General features: G+C 54.1%; 1 protein-coding gene across 2 annotated transcripts; it reads right to left on the bottom strand.

The window, feature by feature from the left end:
* On the bottom strand, positions 1-11,963 carry TULP1 (TUB like protein 1). Of its 2 annotated transcripts, XM_070419423.1 has the most exons (16): positions 11,917-11,963; positions 11,780-11,828; positions 11,470-11,561; positions 11,147-11,176; positions 10,842-10,963; positions 10,262-10,420; positions 9,733-9,831; positions 9,545-9,661; positions 9,158-9,276; positions 6,136-6,141; positions 5,870-6,040; positions 5,607-5,719; positions 4,732-4,846; positions 4,562-4,660; positions 1,906-2,077; positions 1-510 (listed from the first exon to the last, which is right to left on the bottom strand). In XM_070419423.1, the coding sequence occupies exons 1-16, from the start codon at positions 11,961-11,963 to the stop codon at positions 377-379; spliced, it is 1,644 nt and encodes a 547-aa protein (XP_070275524.1). In that variant the 3' UTR covers positions 1-376. The 2 variants fall into 2 exon arrangements, with proteins under 2 accessions (XP_070275524.1, XP_070275525.1); XM_070419424.1 differs by lacking the exons at positions 10,842-10,963; positions 11,147-11,176 and having other exon boundaries at positions 11,474-11,561.
* Between the last annotated feature and the right edge of the window lie 7,624 nt (positions 11,964-19,587).

Genomic DNA, 19,587 nt, shown 5'->3' with positions numbered 1-19,587 from the left:
CCGCCACCCCGACAGCGCGGTCCCACAGGGGTTAAAGCCGCACTGGCTACGGACCCTGGACAGGAAGTGGCTGCCGGGCGGGGGCGGGGGCCGGGTGTGTGTGTGTGTGTGTGTGGAGCGTGCAGGCGAGCGCTGCGACCAGATGTGCGGCTCCAGCTCCAGATGTTCTTCATCTGCTCCGCACCCGCCGTCTGAGCTCCTCCCCCCGCTCGGCCTCTGCCAGGCCGGGGAGTGGATGGAGGTCACTTGGAGGCAGTTAGGGGTCAGCTCCCGACACAGGAGGCGTCCTCAGTGGGGGCTTTGGTGAGGGGACCCTGAAGCCTCCACTGAGTCCTTTCCGATCCCGGCGGCTCTGGGACTTGGGGTGCCGCCGCCGTCACTCGCAAGCTAGCTTCCCGTCGAAGCTGGAGAGGGCGATGGCGAAGGCCTGCAGGGCGCACAGCGGGTACCGGTAGTCTAGGGTGAAGGCGTCCTCCGCCACGCGGCCGAACTGCAGCACGATGTAGTCGGCTGTAGACCAGCAAGGGCGGGCGTCTCAGCCCTGGGCCCTGCCTGGCAATCCATGCCCTCGACCGCGGGGCAGTTCCCCTCCCGGGCCTGGGGACCTCAGTACTCAGCCGCCTTCGTTATACCTGCCCCACCTGCAGCTTTACCTCCCTCGGACTGTAAGCCCCTGAGGACAGGGACCAGGCCCTATCTTCTGCCGCCCGGGGCTATGCACGAACCGCCACTTAAGTATAGGAAACTGTCAAACTTCCCCAAACCTAGATTCCTCCCTTGCCAACTTTTCTGCTGCATTCTGACCCCATTTTCCTCCCCCCCCCCCAACCCTCCCCCAGTCCCATCTCAGAGCACCAGGCTCAATCCCGGACTAACCCCCTGGTTCCTTCTTCATCCTGTGGCCCCGCTCAGCCCCCAACACCTCCCCCAGCATCCATAGGGACAGGAAGTTGCTAAAAATACCCCCAACCTCATCAGACCAGGCTCCACCAGAAATGTGATCTGGAGAGCAGTTATCCAAGGCCTGGGGACAGGTGATACTGGGAGCACATCTCTAGGATCGAGTGGGGGATGGGGAAGTTGCTCCCTGTTAGCTGCCCTGGGAACCTGGATCCCTTGGGAGACACCTTTCCATTCCCAAGCTTCCTTAACCTCGTGCAGACCTCTCCCCACGCTTGTAACAGGCACGTTTTTACTTAATTTATGTTATGGGTGCATCTTGTTGCCCTAAATCTTCAAGGGCAGGCCTTTCACCTCCTTTGAGAGAAGACAGTAGAGTAGGTGCTCAGAAAGGCTTGATTAATATTCCCTACTCCTAAAGGTCTAAGGGGGTTCCGATTCCAGCGTGATCTTTACTAGCTGTGTGATCTTGGGCAAGTTACCGAACCTCTCTGTTCCTCAGTTTTCTCATCTGCCAAGTGGGGATAATAGTACTAAGTACCTTCCTCCCAGGGTTGTTGAAAAGATCTAATGATTCCATCTCTGTGAAACCCTGAGGACAGTGCCTGCCACATAGAAAAGACCGTGTAAGTGTCTGTGAAGTAGAATCTGAGGAGCCCGGGCAAGGGCTGCCCGCTCTGGGCCCAGCACTATGACCTGCGTTGGGCTGTCAGTGGTTTTCAAACTCCAGCAGCTTATCTCTCCCTTTGACACAGTCTTACCCAGACTATCCCAGTTTCTGCCCAGGACTCTGGTAAATGCTAGAACGAGGGCCTGGAAGAATGAGCCCAAGACACCTGCGTGGAATCCCTGAGGCTCCTGGGGGCACAGTGTCAGTGCCCCTGGAGAAAAGAGCCACCTTCCTAGATGTTCTGGCTCCAGGGAGAGAAAGATGGTGGGCAAAGGTGTGAGCCAGGGCTGGGTCTGGAGGTGGTGGGGCCAGCTGGTCTCCGCCCTCATACTCACGGTCATCAGCGTGCACGATCTGGAAGTTCTTGACGGAGGCCTGCGTGACTCTGCCTTGGAAGTTGAGGGTGTAGGAGCCAGTGGCTTCGTTCCAGAATGGTGGCTTGTTGTGCAGCTCAATGAGGCTCTCCAGAGTCTTGTTCTGCCAGCGCACCAGCAGCCCATCGCTGGCCTGGGGGGCCGGGGAGGTATTGGGAGAGAGTGGTTAGGGGGGTGGATATCTCAGGACCGACAGGGGATGGGGCCTGGGACCTATGTGTGCCCTTGCACAGCCTGGAAATCAGCATCCACTTGGGGTATCCTTGAGAGCATGTGTGGCTCTGGTACCCTTGTGGGCAGGGTGTGCATATGTGGGAATGGGGCTTGCCTCGGGATGCCAAAGTGGAGGGTGGAAAATGGAAAGTAGCCTGGCCGGCGTGGCTCAATGGTTGAGCGTTGACCTATGAACCAGGAGGTCACAGTTCGATTCCCGGTCAGGGCACATGCCGGGTTGCAGGCTCAATCCCCAGTGTGGGGCGTGCAGCAGGCAGCCAATCAATGAATCTCTCTCATCATTGATGTTTCTATCTCTCTCTCCTTCGCATGTCCTCTCTGAAATCAATAAAAAATATTTTTAAAAAAACATTAAAAAAAGAAAATGGAAAGTAGCATCTGGCACACAGTAGGTGCTCTGTGCCATCCGTATCCAAGGGTCCTTCCATGCTGACACCTGATTACAAGGATGAACCAGACATTCTGGGACCTACAAGGAGCGCACAGTTGAGCTTGGGGAGCTACACAGGTGAACAGTGATTACGATAAAGTGTCCTGGGAGTTTCTGGAAGGAAGGAGTGGCCTGTGTACGGGTGCTCTTGAGATATTTCTTTACTGAGTTTCCTTGGCACCCGTCATGTTCATGGCCTGGAGTGAGTCTACTCAAGATCATGTTCTCTTGGCCTGGCCTGTGGGGCTCGGTTGGCTGGGCGTCGTCCCTGGCACTGAGGGGCTGCCGGTCAGGGCACAGGCGGGGTCTCGAGCTCAGGCCCCAGTGAAGGGCATGCAGGAGGCAGCTGATGGGCGTGCCGCTCTCACATTAATGTTTCTCTGTCTCTCTCCCTTCCTCTATCTCAAAAATCAATTAAAAAATTTAAAAAAAAATCATATCCCCCAAGAAGCCTTCCTGACCCCGTGTCTGATTTAGGTGTTTTAGCGCTGAGCTTCCATGACACGTGCTCACTTCTCCCACTGCGTGTAATGGACAGACACTCTAAGGCAGGCACAGTACTTCAGTCATATCTCTGTGCCTCGGTTTCCCTCAGTTGTGAGGACTGAATAAGTTAACAGCACGGGACGTGTTATTTAAATCAGTTCCTGGACCAGAGTAAATGTTCCCTAAAGATCAGGTACTGTTTTGACGGTCACTGTTGTGCTGGTTTGGGATCTCCAGAGCCCGGTTTTAACCAATGGTTGTGTAATGAAGGCCCTGAGATGGTGAAGGGCGACCACAGCAGCACTGGGTGGTTCTCACGGAGCCCAGGGTGCGGGGACACTGCCTCTGGTGGGCAGGGGGGGGAGGGGGTTGTTCACTCCAGGTGTGGGAACCACAGGCCCTCCGGACCAGGACCTCCCGTGGCCGGTGCCCCTGGGTCTGCTGGGCCTGGCTACCTGTGACTTTCCAGCAGGAAGCTGTGTGATCAGCCGAGAGGGATATTACTTTTTCCATGTAAATGAGAAAAATGGCACCACTGCGAGTATGGGGCACGCCAGTCACCCTGTGTCTTTTTAAAAAATATATTTTTTTATTGCCTTCAGAGAGGAAGGGAGAGAGAGATAGAAACATCAATGGTGAGAGAGAATCGTTGATCGGCTGCCTCCTGCACACCCCACACTGGGGATCGAGCCCGCAACCTGAGCATGTGCTGCTGGCTGGAATCAAACCGGGGACCCTTCAGTCCGCAGGCCGACGCTCTATCCACTGAGCCAAACCAGCTAGGGCTCATCCTGAACGACCCACAGTGCTAAGGAGCAGGGCGAGAGACTGACTGAAGGCCACCTTCCTGCAGGACATCTCTCCATCCTACCCTACACACACCCCCTCTGCTTTTAAAATATAAGTCAAATCATGCCACTTCTTTGCTCAAAACCCTTCTCTGGCTTCCTGTTTCTCTCCTATAAAAACCAGTTAGACAGGCCCTATCTGCCCCTCACTCTCACCTCTTACCTTATCTCCCTCCAGCCACACCGGCCACCTGCTGTTCCTCAAACCCATCAGGCACCTCCCGGCCTCCGGGCCTTTGCACTGGCTCCCCTAGAATGCCAGCTTCATGAGGGCAGACCTGCGTATTGTCCACTGATGTCTTCTCCGTGCCTAACTACCTGGCTCTCAATATACTGAATGTGAATTGAATGAACATGTAAACGGGTGATTTGGTGTAAACTTAAAACACCCACATAACGTTGTGTTTGTTTCCGTGAATTCAACGACAAAAACCTCGAATTCATCCCCCAAGTGGCCAGAATAAACTTGCCCTGGAGGGTGGAGTGTGCTCAAGAGGTGGGGCGTTGGGCAAGCTGACGCCCCGCTACTACCCCGCCCCAGCTCCCCCCCACCCCCCGGAGTGAGTCCCATAGCGAGTGGGCCCTTCAGGGAGAGGGGTCAGGGAGGTGCAGGGCTCACATTTCGGGGCCGGATGGGGACCCTCTCGTTGTCCGAATTCATGCCCGGAATGATGACCGTCATGCGCCGCGGACCTCGGAAGCCCAGCACGTTGGTTTCCTGGGAGGGAGGTGCGCCTTAGGCCGGCCCTGCCAGGGGAGGGGCTGCCGCGGGGACAGGTGGAGACTCACATAAATCACCGCTGCCAGCTCCTGCCGGAGGCTCCCCACGTCAGCGCCGCCTCCCCCGCGGCGCGGGTTCTGCCCGTTGTCAAAGACGGTAAAGCGGTTCCCCAGGAGGTTGGACCTGCAAGCAGGGCGGAGCTGGGGCGGGGCTCAGGGGTCCTCGCCGCCTCTAAGACCCTCCAGCCAAGCAGTGTTGGGGGCTACTGGACCACCCAGGGTGAAGTGTCTTAGGAGGAGCACTGCACGTCCCCTGCCCCAGCCTTCCCTCCTGAAGTCTTAGAAAGATGGATCTAGGGGACTGGGCAGCGTTCAGATCTCAGTTCCATTTCTGACTAGCTGTGTGACCTTGGGCATGTTACTTAACTGATCTGAGCCTCAGCTTCCCCATCTGCAAAATGGGTATAAGAACAGCCAAATGGTTGATAAGAGGATTCAGTGGGTGGTTATCTGGAACTTACTGCCTTATGTAAGTGTTTGTTAAATACATAAATAAAAGAAATAAGGCTTGCCTCAGGGGTCCCGCCCCCACCTCTCAGATTTGAGATGTATGGCAGACATAGCACAGGGTAGGTGCCAAATGCTTGTTCATTCATTCACTTAGTAACTATTTGCTGAGAAGCTCTTCTACCAGGTGCCGGGAACTCAACATGAACACAACCCTCCACCCTGGAACTCAGCCCCTCCGCCTGTGAGGTCCCTCGGCCAGCAGCGTGGGCACCAGCTGGGGGGCTGTTAGAACTGAACCATTTAACAAGGGCCCCACGTGAGCTACACAGGGTATGAGAGGCCCTGGGCCGGGGTGTCCGCTGTGGTGGGCACCGGTGGGCTCAGGGGTCAGAGCAGACCGCCTGGCCTCTTGCTGCCCTGAGCCCCCAGCCCACCTCAGCTTCCCGACAAAATTCTCCCCTCCTCGGGACAGGTTGGTGGGGTCGCTGGACATGAGGTAATTGGCTGTCTTGCTCCGTTTCCGCTTCCTGCCAGCCAAGAGGAACACCTGTGGGGACGGTGAGAGAGGGCAGAGGAGGTGGGTGAGGGGAGAAGAAGCCTTTAGCTGGCAGCCCCTCCCTGCATCTTGGCCCAGACCCTCCCTCCACCTGGTCCTGGCACCTCCGCCTCCCTCTCCCTTCACCTCCCCCTGGCCCACCTTTTTCTCGGAGTCCAGGTGCAGGAAGTAGGAGGGGTACAGGCCCCGGTCCATGCCCCTCTTGTCCCGCGTCAGCCGGCAGCGCACTGTGCGGCCCTGAGGGGCCGGCCGCAGCACGAACTCCCGGGGCTCGCCCACTCCCACGGGTGGGGACGTGGCCCGCGCCTCCTTCTGGGGGCGCAGAGGGGGCATCAGCCCCAGACACCAGCTCCCCTGCCCCCAGCTGGTGCCCAGGCTGGGACAGGGCAGGCAGCAGGCCAACTCACCGCTTTCTGTGTGGGGAGAGGACAGAGAGGCAGCTGGAGGGCGATGCAGGGGCTCTGGGGGGCTGGCACTCACCGTTATTTCCTGAAGCGTGTGGCTAAGAGCCCAGACTCCGGAGCCAGAGAGCCTGGTTCAAGTCCGGGTCCCACCCCTATCTGGCAGGTTTGCTAAGTGCCCTAACTCTGTTTTCCCTCCACCTGGTCCTGGCACCTCCGCCTCCCTCTCCCTTAGTAGGCAGGCTGGGGCGAGCCCCTGTTTCATTTATACGTTTAGCAAACACTCATATCAAGTCTGCCGGTGTGCCCGGTGTGGTTCTCAGCACTTTCAAACCCTAACTCACTCAATCCTCTTACCACTGTCCCCGGAGGTAACTGACTGTCCTACAGAGGAGGACGCTGAGGGTAGAGACCGGGGAGCTTGCTGAGTTCGCCCAGCTGCTAGAGGTGGAGCTGGGATGTAACCTGCCCACTTTCCTGTCAGATCCAGAGCCTTTGGCAAGACCCTCCTTCAAGCGGATTCGCTCTCAGGGAGGAAGGACGAGATGAGGCCGAAGGTATGGGTTGCTGTGTTCTAAGCCAGCGATTTTCAACGGTGAGCCGCAGGGATTTTTAAAGCGCACGATACCTGGCTGTTTGTGAGGGGCCCTGACCTCCTTTCCCTTAGATCCGTGGTCGGCAAACTGCGGCTCTCGAGCCACATGCAGCTCTTTGGCCCCTTGAGTGTGGCTCTTCCTAAGCCTTAGGAGTACCCTGATTAAGTTAATAACAATGTACCTACCTATATAGTTTAAGTTTAAAAAAATGTGGCTCTCAAAAGAAATTTCAATCGTTGTACTGTTGATATTTGGCTCTGTTGACTGATGAGGTTGCGACCACTGCCTTAGACTGTCAAGTAAAAAAATGACAGCAGCCCGCACAACAATAGCCACCTGGTATGAATTCATCAAAATTATATATAACTTTTTTGGTCAGATTGGTAAAAAAATAAATTTTTGGGTGTGCCGCAGAATCTTAGTAATTAGTTTTCGTGCCAGGAGATGAAAAGCGTTGAAAATCGCTGCTCTAAGCACACAACACAGAGGAAGTGTTAGCCACCGCTGTTATCATGAGCACACAGCAAATATTCCGTGTAGGGGCCAACCTCCAAGGTGGCCCCCAACGGTCCCTGCCCCTGGAATTGACCCCTGGCGTGGTCCCCTCCCACACGGCATTGGGTTCTGGGGAAGCTGCTGCCACGTCATAAGAACACCCAGCAGCCCTGGGAGAGGCCGCCAGCCCACAGCCAGGACAGGAGCCATTGCAGAAGTGGGTCCTGCATTCCCAGCCAAGCTTTCAGGTGCCGTCCTGACAGCAACTCAGAGGCCCCTGAGCCAGGACTGCCCTGCCACGCTGTTCCCAGGCTTCTGACTCCGTGAAGAAATGAAGAAAACGAATGTTTGTTTTTTAAGACACTAATTTTTAGGGTGGTTTGTTATATGGTAACACACGGTCAAAACAATGAATAGAGAAGCACATGGAAAAAATAACAATTTGGTTGCACTGTTCTCACAAACCTGGTGCCCTTTGCCCTCAGGTTCTAGCCCTCACAACAGGGGGAGCGGAGGTTCTAGCCCTAAGCCTCCCAGTCGGGAGAGGAGGGACCAGCGTGGGAGCGCTGGACGGCTGAGGCTCTCTCTCCGTGGACGCGCTGTGCTTGGGCATTTTTGCTGAGGGCAGGTTTGCAGTGTGTGAGGCGAGGCCCTTGGCCTGCGGGCGAGCGAGCCTCTCCTCTCCACTCTAGGTTGCTCCAGAAGAAACTTGTGAAACACAAGAGTATGTTTGGAATGTGAGCTGGAGAAAGCCAGAGCTTATTCAAACATTTCTATAGCTGTGAATTTCCAGGGCCTCCTGCACGGCAGGCTGTGCTGCCTCCAGTTCTCTTCCTCCCCGGACAGAATAAGCGGCTTCCAGTCTATACATCAGTATCCGGTGATCTAGGCTAATGTGGCTCAGCCCTCCGATCTGACCACGCCTGGCCCTGCACCAAAAGGGTCTTGGGTTTGATTCCCAGCCAAGGGCAGGTACCTGGGTTGTAGGTTTGATCCCCATCCAGGTTGGGGCAAGTGCAGGAGGCAACCCATCGATGTGCCTCTCTCACATTGATGTTTCTCTCCCCGCCCCCTTCTCACCCCCCCGCCCCCCCCGCCCCCCGCCCCCCCCCCCCCCGTTTCCCTCCTTCCCACTCTTCCTAAAAATATGAATAGAAAAGTATCCTAGGGTGAGGATTAATAAACAAACAAAGATCTGACTATGCCTGAACACATTAACAGACCCACACAGCAGAGAGCCGGGCCCTGCCTCATGGTGATCTCCACACCCGGAAACGAGTTTCTAAAGACTCTCATCACTTTCTCTGTCCAGTTGGAGCTTTCTCCCCTGCTATGAGTTGGTGTGTGCTGGTACCTGAGTTTGGGAGAGAACATGCAAACCATTTAACGACCTGTCTGCCCTGGAGAATTCCAGTCAGAAGGGACCCTGGGAGGCCTGGAGGAGGGTCCTGGAGGCCGCAGACACCACTGAGTTGCTGGAAGGTTAGGAGGTCTGGTTGGGGTAGCAGACAGCACTTGGGGGGCCGAGGGCAGTCGGGGGGGAAATATTTTAGCACCTCGCACAGCTGGCTCTCAGGCCGTTGGTGTGCCCAAGGGTGTGTACACGTGTGCCTGCTGGCCATTTCCCTGGGCCAGGAAATGTGTGTGTTCCTGTGGGGCAGCTCTGGCTGCAGCGGGGGAGGGGGGTGCTTAGAGACCAGAGGACATAAGGCTCCAGGGTGGCCAGTCCCAACCTGGTGACCCCACAACTGCCTCTTCTGCTCTCACAAGTCTGGTGCCCTTTGTCCACATATCCTGGCACCAGAGGGGGAGCCAAGATTCTAGCCCCCAGGGACGCCATGGCCCCAGCCCACAGGCCCACACTCTAATCCCCAACGCCAGGCCCCTGCCACTGCTCCCCGTAGGGACCGCAGCCGCCTTCCCCCCTGGGACCCAACCTTTTTGCCTTTTCCTTTGGCTTTGCCCTTCTGATTGCTGTTCTTGGTCGCCACAGCTGCCGCGTCTTCCTCCTCCCCCTCTTCCCCCTTCCTCTCCTCCTCCGAGTCTCTGGGAGTACCTGGAACAGAGCAGGCACAGCCTCTTAGCCCTGGCGGAGCACTTCCTGGTTTGCCATGTCTCCCTCGGACCCTTCCCACAACCGCCAGGGTAACCCCAGGTGACTACTCTCTTACTGTTATCGGAGCCTCACAAGTCAGACACCTGTCTGAGGCCACCCAGCTATTGAAATGGAGGTCAACATGCCCCCAAGTCTGCTGACTCCAGCACCCGCTGTGCCAGCTCCCACTGCCAGGCCTGCCTCTCCACCAGAGGCCACTGCCACCCACCTTTCTTCTTCAGAGCTTTCCCTGCGGGGCCATCGTCCCCAACCAGAAACAGGGCCTCCGGGACCTTCTGCGCTCCAGCCGAGCTCGCCGGGGGCTCCTTGTCAGCTGGCCCAGACCCTGTGTGTGCACATGAAGCGGGGTCACACCCCACCACACCCAGGGCCCCCTCCTCCAGACGCCAGGCCCACCTTTCTTCTTTGTCTTCCTCGTCTTGGTCCCTTCCCCTGCTGGCACCTTCTTCTTCACCCGCAGAGGCTTTGCTGGGGGGACAGGGCTTCCTGCGTCCCCTGGAAATGAAGGGCGGGGGTGAGACCGTCCCCAGGGTGACCCTGGGCACAAGGGGCACATTTAGACCAGGCGGCCCCTGGAGGGCATTCAGGCTGGGAGCCGCCCGGGGGGAATGTATTTCTGTTGATTGATTTTTACTGTAGTCACTTTGATGCTTTTATAACAATGGTAACAATAATTCATTTGGGTTTTAAAAAGAATTAAATAAAAGTCACAAAGAAACGCCCACTCTCTGTCCTCTCGGCTCACGCGCCCTGGGCGGAGGGTGGAGGTGGGTGGGTGGCGTGGGGGTGAGGGGGGTGGGAGGGGGGTTGGGGGGGCTCCGTCCCTGAGGTCTCCTTGGGAAGAGACCAGGGCAGGGACTCAGGTGGGGCCCCAGGCGGTGCAGCGAGGGGACCCCGGGGTGGCTGCACCTGTGCTGGGACCCACCCTGGGGCGCCCCGGCCCTGGCCCTCCTCGCCCCGGGGTCTGCCAGAGCCTTCTCCTTAGGGGGCTTCTTGGGGGGCGGGGGGACTCTCTCCTTCTCCTCCTCCTCCTCCTCCTCCTCCTCTTCATCTTCAGGGCCCTCCTCTTCCGCCGCCTCCTCCTCTGTGGGTAGAAACTCCTCATATTGGGGCGCGGTGGGCCCATCACCTGGGGAGCCCGGCCCCTCCAGATTGTGGAATGGGGGGGGGGGCTTCCCCCTGGAACAGGCCCGGGAGGACAGGTGGTCCACCGGAGCCCGGGGAGTGGCTGCAGGTGGGGGCCGGGTCTCGGGTTCGCCCTCCTGTTCTGGGTCCCCCCTCCCGCCCCGCCCCACCCCACCCCTGCGGCTCCACTGCACCTGCGCAGCCACCGAAGTTTCAGGCAAACTCAGTCTCCCCACCCGAAAGGGGGGAAGAGCCAGAGAATAAGGTTTTTCCGGCTCAAAGGCCAACCCAGAGACGGGGTGGGGGGTGGGGGGCCGTTCTCCGAGTTTCTGCTTCTCCGCCCGGAGCCCCCGCCCCCCGCCCCCCGCCCCGCCTCTCACCCGCCTCCCCGCCGCGGGCTCGGGCCACCAGGAAGGTTTCTCGGGGGTCGCGCTTGGCCTCGGGGTCCCGGAGGAACTTGGTGTAGACGGTCTGGGGGGCTGGTGACTCCCGCGGCCTCCGCCTCCGCGCGGCTGAGCCGAGACGTGGGTCAGGCAGCCGGACCCTCCTCCGAGGTCCCCCCACCCCTCCTCCTCCGAGGGCCCCCCTCCTCCTCCTCCGACGGCACCCCAACCCTCCTCCTCCGAGGGCCCCCCTCCTCCTCCTCCGAGGGCCCCTCACCCCACCTCCTCCGAGGGCCCCCCACCCCTCCTCCTCCGAGGGCCCCCCCCTCCTCCTCCTCCGACGGCACCCCACCCCACCTCCTCCGAGGGCCCCCCCACCCCTCCTCCTCCGAGGGCCCCCCTCCTCCTCCTCCGACGGCACCCCACCCCACCCCTCCTCCGAGGGCCCTCCACCCCTCCTCCGACGGCGCACTGACCTGGGACGTGACGGGTCCCCCCCTCTGTCCCCACCGTCTACACCCCTCCCCGCGCTCATTCACCCTCCACACCCGCCCCCCCTCCGCCCGGCCCGCCCCCCTCCCTCCCCGCCTCACCCTGGGGGGCGCCCCCGGGCTCGGCCCCCCGCCCGCCTCGGGGTCTCCTGGGCGTGGGTCCGGGGGGCGCGGGGGGCTCAGGGGCCTCCGTCCGCTTCTTCAACCTCGGTCCCCGGGCGGGTCGCTGCGGAAGGGGGTCAAGAGGAAGAAGAGGGCGGGGGGCTGCCTGCCGCCCTCTAATCCCGGGGCCGCCAGAAATAACCCGGATTATCTATCGGAGGAGCTGCAGCGTGCCCCAGCCCACATCCCCGGACACCCCGTCCCCGGCACCTCCTTCCTCCAAGGGCACTGCAGGGCCCCCCCCCCCCCCCGTCTGTGACCCCGACCCCGCGGGTGACATACCTGCTTGGGGCGCCGCTGGGCCTCGGGGCTCCCGCTCTCCTCGTGTCCGCTGCGGGCAGCGAAGGAATCAGTCGTCTCCCTCCCTTCCCCGCCCCCCGCAGTCCCTCCATCGGGGCCCCCAGGGCTCGGACGCGCACCTGTCGGAGGCCCACACCTCCCGGAGGGCATCGTCCTGCAGCGGCATCGCCTCGCCTCGCCTCGCCTCCCGCGCCCTCTGCGCCCGCAGCTCTGCGCCCGGCTGCCCCCTGATCCGCTCACCCCGCCCCGCCCCGGCGGCCGCTGAGCCACTGACGGTGGGGGCCGAGCACCGCCAGGTGCTCCCTCAGCGACCCCGCCCCCGGGGGCCAGGCTGGTGGGAAGGAGGCTGAACCCCGAGTGCGTCTCAGAACCCCAGCAGCCGGAGGATGGCATCACTGTAGTTACAGTTTTGTAATTTGTCAGGGGTCAAAGGGGTGTGGGAAGAAAATATTAGATCAGAGGTTCTCAACCTGTGGGTCGCGACCCCTTTGGGGGTCGAAGGACACTTTCACAGGGGTCGCCTAAGACCATCGGAAAACACATATCTAATTACATATTGTTTTTGTGATTAATCACTATGCTTTAATTATGTTCAATTTGTAACAATGAAAATACGTCCTGCATATCAGATATTTACATTACGATTCATAACAGTAGCAAAATTACAGTTATGAAGTAGCAACGAAAATAATTTTATGGTTGGGGGTCACCACAACATGAGGAACTGTATTAAAGGTTCGCGGCATTAGGAAGATTGAGAACCACTGTATTAGATCAAATCCTGTCTCTTTGTTTTTCATAAAGAACTAGAATTTACTGGTATTTAATACATATGGATTGACAGAAGTAGGTGTATATACTTTATAAAGAAATATGCCTGACCTCACAGAAATACAAAGTATGTGGAAAAAAGCTACTATGAACTGGACAGCCTGGATGAAATGGACATATTCCTAGAAAAATACAATCTTCCAAAACTCAATCAGGAAGAATCAGAATAGCTGAATAGACTGGTGACTACTGAGGAAATTGAAGCAGTAATAAAAAAGACTCCCAGGAACAAAAGTCCTGGCCCGGCTGGCTTCACAGGGGAGTTTTACCAAATATTCAAAGAAGAACTAATACTGATCCTCCTCAAACTATTCCAAAAAATCCAAGAGGAAGGAGCACTTCCAAGCTCTTTCTATGGGGCCAGCATCACCCTAATTCCAAAACCAGGTAAAGACACTGCAAAGAAAGAGAACTACAGGCCAATATCCCCAATGAACATAGATGCTAAAATCCTCAACAATATCTTAGCAAATTCGATCCAGCGATACATTAATAAGATCATACACCATGACCAAGTGGGATTTATTCCAGGGATGCAAGGCTGGTACAATATTCACAAATCAATTTACATCGTATAAACAGATTGCAGGACAAAAATAACATGATCATATTAATTGATGCAGGAAAAGCATTCAACAAAATCCAACACTTTTTAAAAAGTATATCTTTATTGATTTCAGAGAAGAAGGGAGAGGGAGAGAGAGAGAAAAAATATGTCAATGATGAGAGAGAATCATTGTACGACTGCCTTTGTCTGATTGAGCCCACAAATGGAATCTAAGGTGACCTCCTGGATCATAGCCACTGCTCAACCACTGAGCCACCAAGGCCAGGCCAACACCCTTTTTTGATAAAACCTCTCAGCAAAGTGGGAATAGAGGGATCATACCTCAACATAATAAAAGCTTATATGACAAGCCTACAGCCTACCTCATACTCAATGGGCAAAAACTAAAACCATTTCCCCTAAGAACAGGAACAAGACAGGGATGCCCTCTTTCACCACTCTCCTTCAACATAGTACATGAAGTCCTAGCCATAGCGATCAGATAAGAAGAAGAAATAAAAGGCATCCAAATTGGAAAGGAGGAAGCAAAACTCTCACTATTTGCAGATTATGTGACATTGTACATAAAAAACCCTAAAGACTCCATAAAAAACTACTAGATTTAATAAATGAATTCATCAATGTAGCTGGATACCAAATTAACACCCAGAAATGCATGGCATTTTTATACACAATAATAAACTCTCAAAAAGAAAAACTCAATCCCATTTACCATTGCAACAAAAAAATTAGGATACTTAGGAATAAACTTAACCAAGGAGGTAAAAGACCTGTACTCGGAAAACTACAGAGTGTTGAAAAAAGAGAAAGAGAAAGACATAAACAAGTGGAAGAATATACCGTGTTCATGGATTGGTAGAATCAATATCATTAAAATGTCTATACTACCCAAAGTAATCTATAGATCCAATGCAATTCCTATTAAAATACCAACGGCATATTTCACAGACCTAGAACAAACAGTCCAAAAAATTTATATGGAACCAAAAAAAGATCCCGAATAGCTACAGCAATCTTGAGAAAGAAGAAAAAAGTTGGAGGAATCACAATACCAGATATCAACTACTACAAAGCCATTGTACTCAAAACAGCCTGGTACTGGTACAAGAACAGGCATATAGATCAATGGAACAGAACAGAGAACCCAGAAATCAACCCAAGCCATTATGCTCAATTAGTATTTGACAAAGGAGGCAAGAGCATACAACGGAGTCATGACAGTCTCTTCAGTAAATGCTGCTGGGAAAATTGGACAGATACATGCAAAAAGAATGAAACTGGACCACCAACTCACACCACACACAAAAATAAACTCAAAATGGATAAAAAACTTGAAAGTAAGACGTGAAACCATAAAAATCTTAGAAGAAATCATAGGCAGCGAAATCTCAGACACCTCTTGTGGCAATATGTTTGTGGGTACATCTCCTGGGGCAAAGGAAACTAAGGAGAAAATGAACAAGTGGGACATCAAAATAAAAAGCTTCTGCAGCAAAAGAAACCATCAACAAAACGAAAAGGGAGCCCACTGTATGGAAGAACATATTTGGCAATGATACATCTGATAAAGGGTTAATATCCAAAATATATATATAAGGAACTCATAAAACTTGACAGAAGGAAGACAAACCATCCAATTAAAAAATGGGCCCAACAGTGGTTGAGCGTCGACCTATGAACCAGGAGGTCAGGGTTTGATTCCCAGTCAGGGCATATGCTTGGGTTGCAGGCTCCATCCCCTGTGTGGGGTGTGTAGGAGGCAGCTGATCAGGAACTCTCTCATCATTGATGTTTCTATCTCTCTCTCCCTCTCCCTTCCTCTCTGAAATCAATAAAAATATATTTTTAGAACTGGGCAAAGGACCTAAATAGACACTTCTCCAAAGGGGACATACAGATGGTCAAGAGACATGAAAAAATGCTCGAAGTCACTGATCATCAGAGAGATGCAAATTAAAAGACAATTCTCACACCTGTCAGAATGGCTACCATTAACAAATCAACAAATGACAAGTGCTGGCAAGGATGTGGAGAAAAGGGAACCCTAGTACAGTGGGGCCTTGACTTACAAGTGTCCCGACTAACGAGTTTTTCGAGATACGAGCCGTCTCTCGGCCGATTTTTTGCTTTGAGTTGCGAGCTAAAATTCGGGTTACGAGCCAGCGTCAGATACCCCACCGCTAGTTGGTGCAGCGAACGTCACAGTGAACGCCACAACATCAGCCCAGCATCACGTGTCTCACTTGTTCACTTTAAGATTTGACATACGAGTAATTTGAGTTACGAGCTCCGTCACTGAACGTAAACTTGTAAGTCAAGGCCCCACTGTACACCGCTGGTGGGAATGCAGACTGGTGCAGCCATTATGGAAAACAGAATGGAGTTTCCTTAAAAAGAGAAATATGGATCTCCCATTTGACCCAGTGATCCCACTTCTAGGAATATATCCTAAGAAACCTGAAACACCAATCAGCAAGGACATATGCACCCCTATGTTCATAGCAGCACAATTTACAATAGCTAAGATCTGGAAACAGCCTAAGTGCCCATCAGTAGATGAGTGGATAAAAAATCTGTGGTACTTTTACACAATAGAATACCATGCAGCTGTAAAAAAAGAAGGAACTCTTACCATTTGCAACAGCATGGAGGGACCTGGAGAGTATTATGCTAAGTGAAATAAGCCAGTCAGAGAAAGATAAACATCACATAATCTCACTTAGATGTAGAATCTAATGAACAAAATAAACTGATGAACAAAAATAGATCCAAAGACATAGAAGCATGAATAGACTTTCGAACCTCAGAGGGAAGGCAGGGAGGGAAGTGGGAAGAGATCAACCAATGAACTTGTATGCATATATGCATAACCTGTGGACACAGACAATAGGGTGATGAAGGCCTGGGGGGGAAGGGGCCAATGGGGGAAAAAGGGAGACATCTGTAATATTTTCAACAATAAAGATTAGGAAAAAAGAAATATGCCTGCATGGGGTGTACACTTAAATGTATTTTATTGAGAGGGGACATGTTTTCTTACAAGTTAGAGACTAGAGAGCCAGTGTTGGTGTGATTGCCGTGGTGGGAGAGGTTTGGGTGAGCGCTGGGGAAGCCCAGAGGTCTGCCCGAGGCTCCCTGAAGCCCGGCCTAAAACTCCACAGGTGAGTAGCAGTTCCACAGGCCAAAAAGCAGGGGGGCTGCTACCCGGGGAAAGAACAGAGAGATAAAGGATCGGAGGTTGGAAATAGCCAGAGATATGCAAAGGTCTGTCATCTCCGGCACGGTCCCCCCTGGACGGCCACTTGGTGGCTGACCATCCCCGAGTGACAGCCTCACTGGGCCTTGGTTTGTCATTTATAAATGGGTTTGATGATGGCACCAACGTGGCAGGAGTGCTGTGCAGACTGAAGGAGACGGCCGGTGGGACCTGCACACAGTGGGCCCTCAGACTCGGTTTGCTCCTCTTCAGAGCTGCACTCAATCTGCCTCCCGCATTCTCAGCGCGACTTGGCACGTGGTTGCGGTCATTTTTTGAGGGAATTAACGAGTGCGTCTTTATTTCAATTGTTTCTCACAAGAGTCCAGTGAGATAGGGTAGAGGTTGTCTCCATTTTACAGGTGGAGAAACTGAGGCTCGGGAGGTGAACTGACTAGCTCAGTGTCACCAGATCATAATGTTGCTTGAATCCAGATCCGTCTGCTGTCACAGCTTTGCCCCTAACCCCTGTGTGTCTTATACCCGCAGGATTAGAGCTGGGGATTGAACAGAAGGCTCAGGCTCTTTGTCTCTCGTCACTTCCTTGGTCCACCTGACCCAGATTTGCCATAACTAATCTTTCTGAAATGCTACTTCTTCAGTTGACACCTTTGCTCAGACACATTGACTGTCTCCACACTGCCTAAGGTTCAAGTGTAAATGTGCTGGGCTGACATTCAAGGCTCTCCCTGTTCTGGCCTCCGGCTGCCATTCTAACTACAGGGATGTGTCAGACCCTGCTGAGAGTGTGTGTGGTCAAGGGGTAGATGCTGCAGACGGTCAGTGAGGGCACCTGGGCCGGCTCGGGAAGCCGGGCTTTAGGAAGGCTGTGAAGTCCACGTGAGGCTTCCTGAGCGATTCAGCAGCTTGATTATGGTTAGAGTCGGGTTGGGGTGAGGTTTGAGGCTGAAGTTTACGCCGGAGTTGGATTTCCAGTCAAAAGTAGGAAGGATGCCATGGCAGGCGTCGGGGTCCCTGAGGCGTCTGACTCAGGAAGGGACATTGAGGGTCTAGTGATGCCTGGTGCTGGGATTGGGGTTTGACGCAGGGGCCGACAGGCAGCGCATTTGGAGGTGTGGGGGGTGTTTTGAATTGTCACATGACTGGCGTTGCTGCCGGCATTCAGAGAGAGGAGCTCAGGCTCCAGATGTCTGTAATGCAGCAAGCAGGCGCCGTGGCCCTGCCCCACATGCTGCCCGTCCCCCCCGGGAGACACTGAGGCAGAGCCTGTGTGAGGGGGAACTGGACAGCATTAGGCTTGAATTCCAGTCTGTGGCTCTCTTCTCTGAAGCTGGGAGAGGCGGGTACCCTAGGTCCTCTGGGACAAGCCGAGGCAAATATGGGGACCATCTGGTGTCCAACCGTGCTGGGCATTAGAGTCGCTCGGCGGGGCTGGGGGTGGGGCTTTAAAAAATGCTGTTGCTAGTCTGACCTCCCAGCAATTCTGAGTTAATTAGTAGGAAGTGGGGTTGGGGTAGTAGGAGTTTTAAAGGCTCCTTGGGGGACTGGAGCCTTCTCTGAGGCTTGAAACTCTCTCTTTAAACTACTCCTCTTAGTAAAGCAGTGGTTCTCAAAGTGGGGTTCCGGGACCAGCAGCAGCAGCGTCACTTGGGAACATGTTAGAAGGGCAAATTCTCAGACTTCACCATTGACCGTTGGAAGCTCTGGGCGGGGCCCAGCAAGCAGCATTCCAGCACCTTCGGGGCCTTTGTGCCCCTCAGCTCTGAGCCCCTGCAGCCCAGCACTGAACTGAGGCCCGCATGCAGAGACTGACCGTATTGCCCCGGAAGTGGGGGTGGTTCTCCACACTTCTCGAGTGATGGAGCGGCCAAGTAGCTGTGGGTGCTGTGGATGGCAGGGTCCATGAGGCCAGGATGTTTCCATTCTGCTCCCAGCTCTCTCCAGGGCCTGGCCCAGGGTGTGTGCTGAACAAGTGAATGAGGAGAGACACACAGAGAGACAGAGAGACCTGGGAGAGGAGATGTGACTTTCGCTTACTGTCCTGGTCCCACAACATGTGAGGCTAGCGTTTCTAGTGCCTACGATACAGACTTCAGGCACCAAGGGGCCCTGACGCCTGCCTCTTCCCTGGCGCTCATTCAACGCCTGGGCTTGTCTCCAGTGTGGTGCGTGAATGTGGCGCCGGTGCACCACCTGACAGGGAATCTACAGGTTGTTTTCCTTCCTCAGCTGAGGATCGTTTTGCCACTGATTTTTAGAGAGCGTGGAAGGGAATGAGGGAGAGAGCGAGAGAGAGAAACATTGATGTGAAAAGAGACACATCGATTGGTTGCCTCCCATTTGCATCCGGACTGGGACCGGGGATTGTGTGAGGGCCGATGAGTCACACCCACCAGGGCTACTTTTTGTTTTTGTTATTGTTTTTAATTAAATCTTTATTGTTCAGATTATTACATTTGTTCCTCTTTTTTCCCCCCATAACTCCCCTCCTCTCAGTTCCCGCCCCACCCTCCGCCCTCACTCCCCACCCACTGTCCTCATCCATAGGTGCACGATTTTTGTCCAGTCTCTTCCCGCATCTCCCACACCCCTTTCCCCCCAAGAATAGTCAGTCCATTCCCTTTCTATGTCCCTGATTCTATTATAATCACCAGTTCATTCTGTATATCATATTATTTATTCACTTGATTCTTAGATTCACTTGTTGATAGATGCATGTTTGTTGTTCATAATTTGTATCTTTACCTTTTTCTTCTTCTTCCTCTTCTTAAAGAATACCTTTCAGCATTTCATATAATACTGGTTTGGCGGTGATGAACTCCTTTAGCTTTTCCTTATCTGTGAAGCTCTTTATCTGACCTTCAATTCTGAATGATAGCTTTGCTGGATAAAGTAATCTTGGTTGTAGGTTCTTGCTAATCATCACTTTGAATATTTCTTGCCATTCCCTTCTGGCCTGCAAAGTTTCTGTTGAAAACTCAGCTGACAGTCGTATGGGTATTCCCTTGTAGGTAATTGACTTTCTTTCTCTTGCTGCTTTTAAGATTCTCTCTTTGTCTTTTGCTCTTGGCATTTTAATGATGATGTGTCTTGGTGTGGTCCTCTTTGGATTCCTTTTGTTTGGGGTTCTCTGTGCTTCCTGGACTTGTAAGTCTATTTCTTTCACCAGGTGGG

The sequence above is a fragment of the Myotis yumanensis genome, unplaced genomic scaffold (assembly GCF_028538775.1).
Source record: "Myotis yumanensis isolate MYYU_CA2020_CCGP unplaced genomic scaffold, mMyoYum1.0.hap1 SCAF_6, whole genome shotgun sequence".
Lineage (NCBI taxonomy): Eukaryota > Metazoa > Chordata > Mammalia > Chiroptera > Vespertilionidae > Myotis > Myotis yumanensis.
Note: the sequence above shows the minus strand (reverse complement) of the source record. Positions and strands in the feature narration are given on the sequence as shown.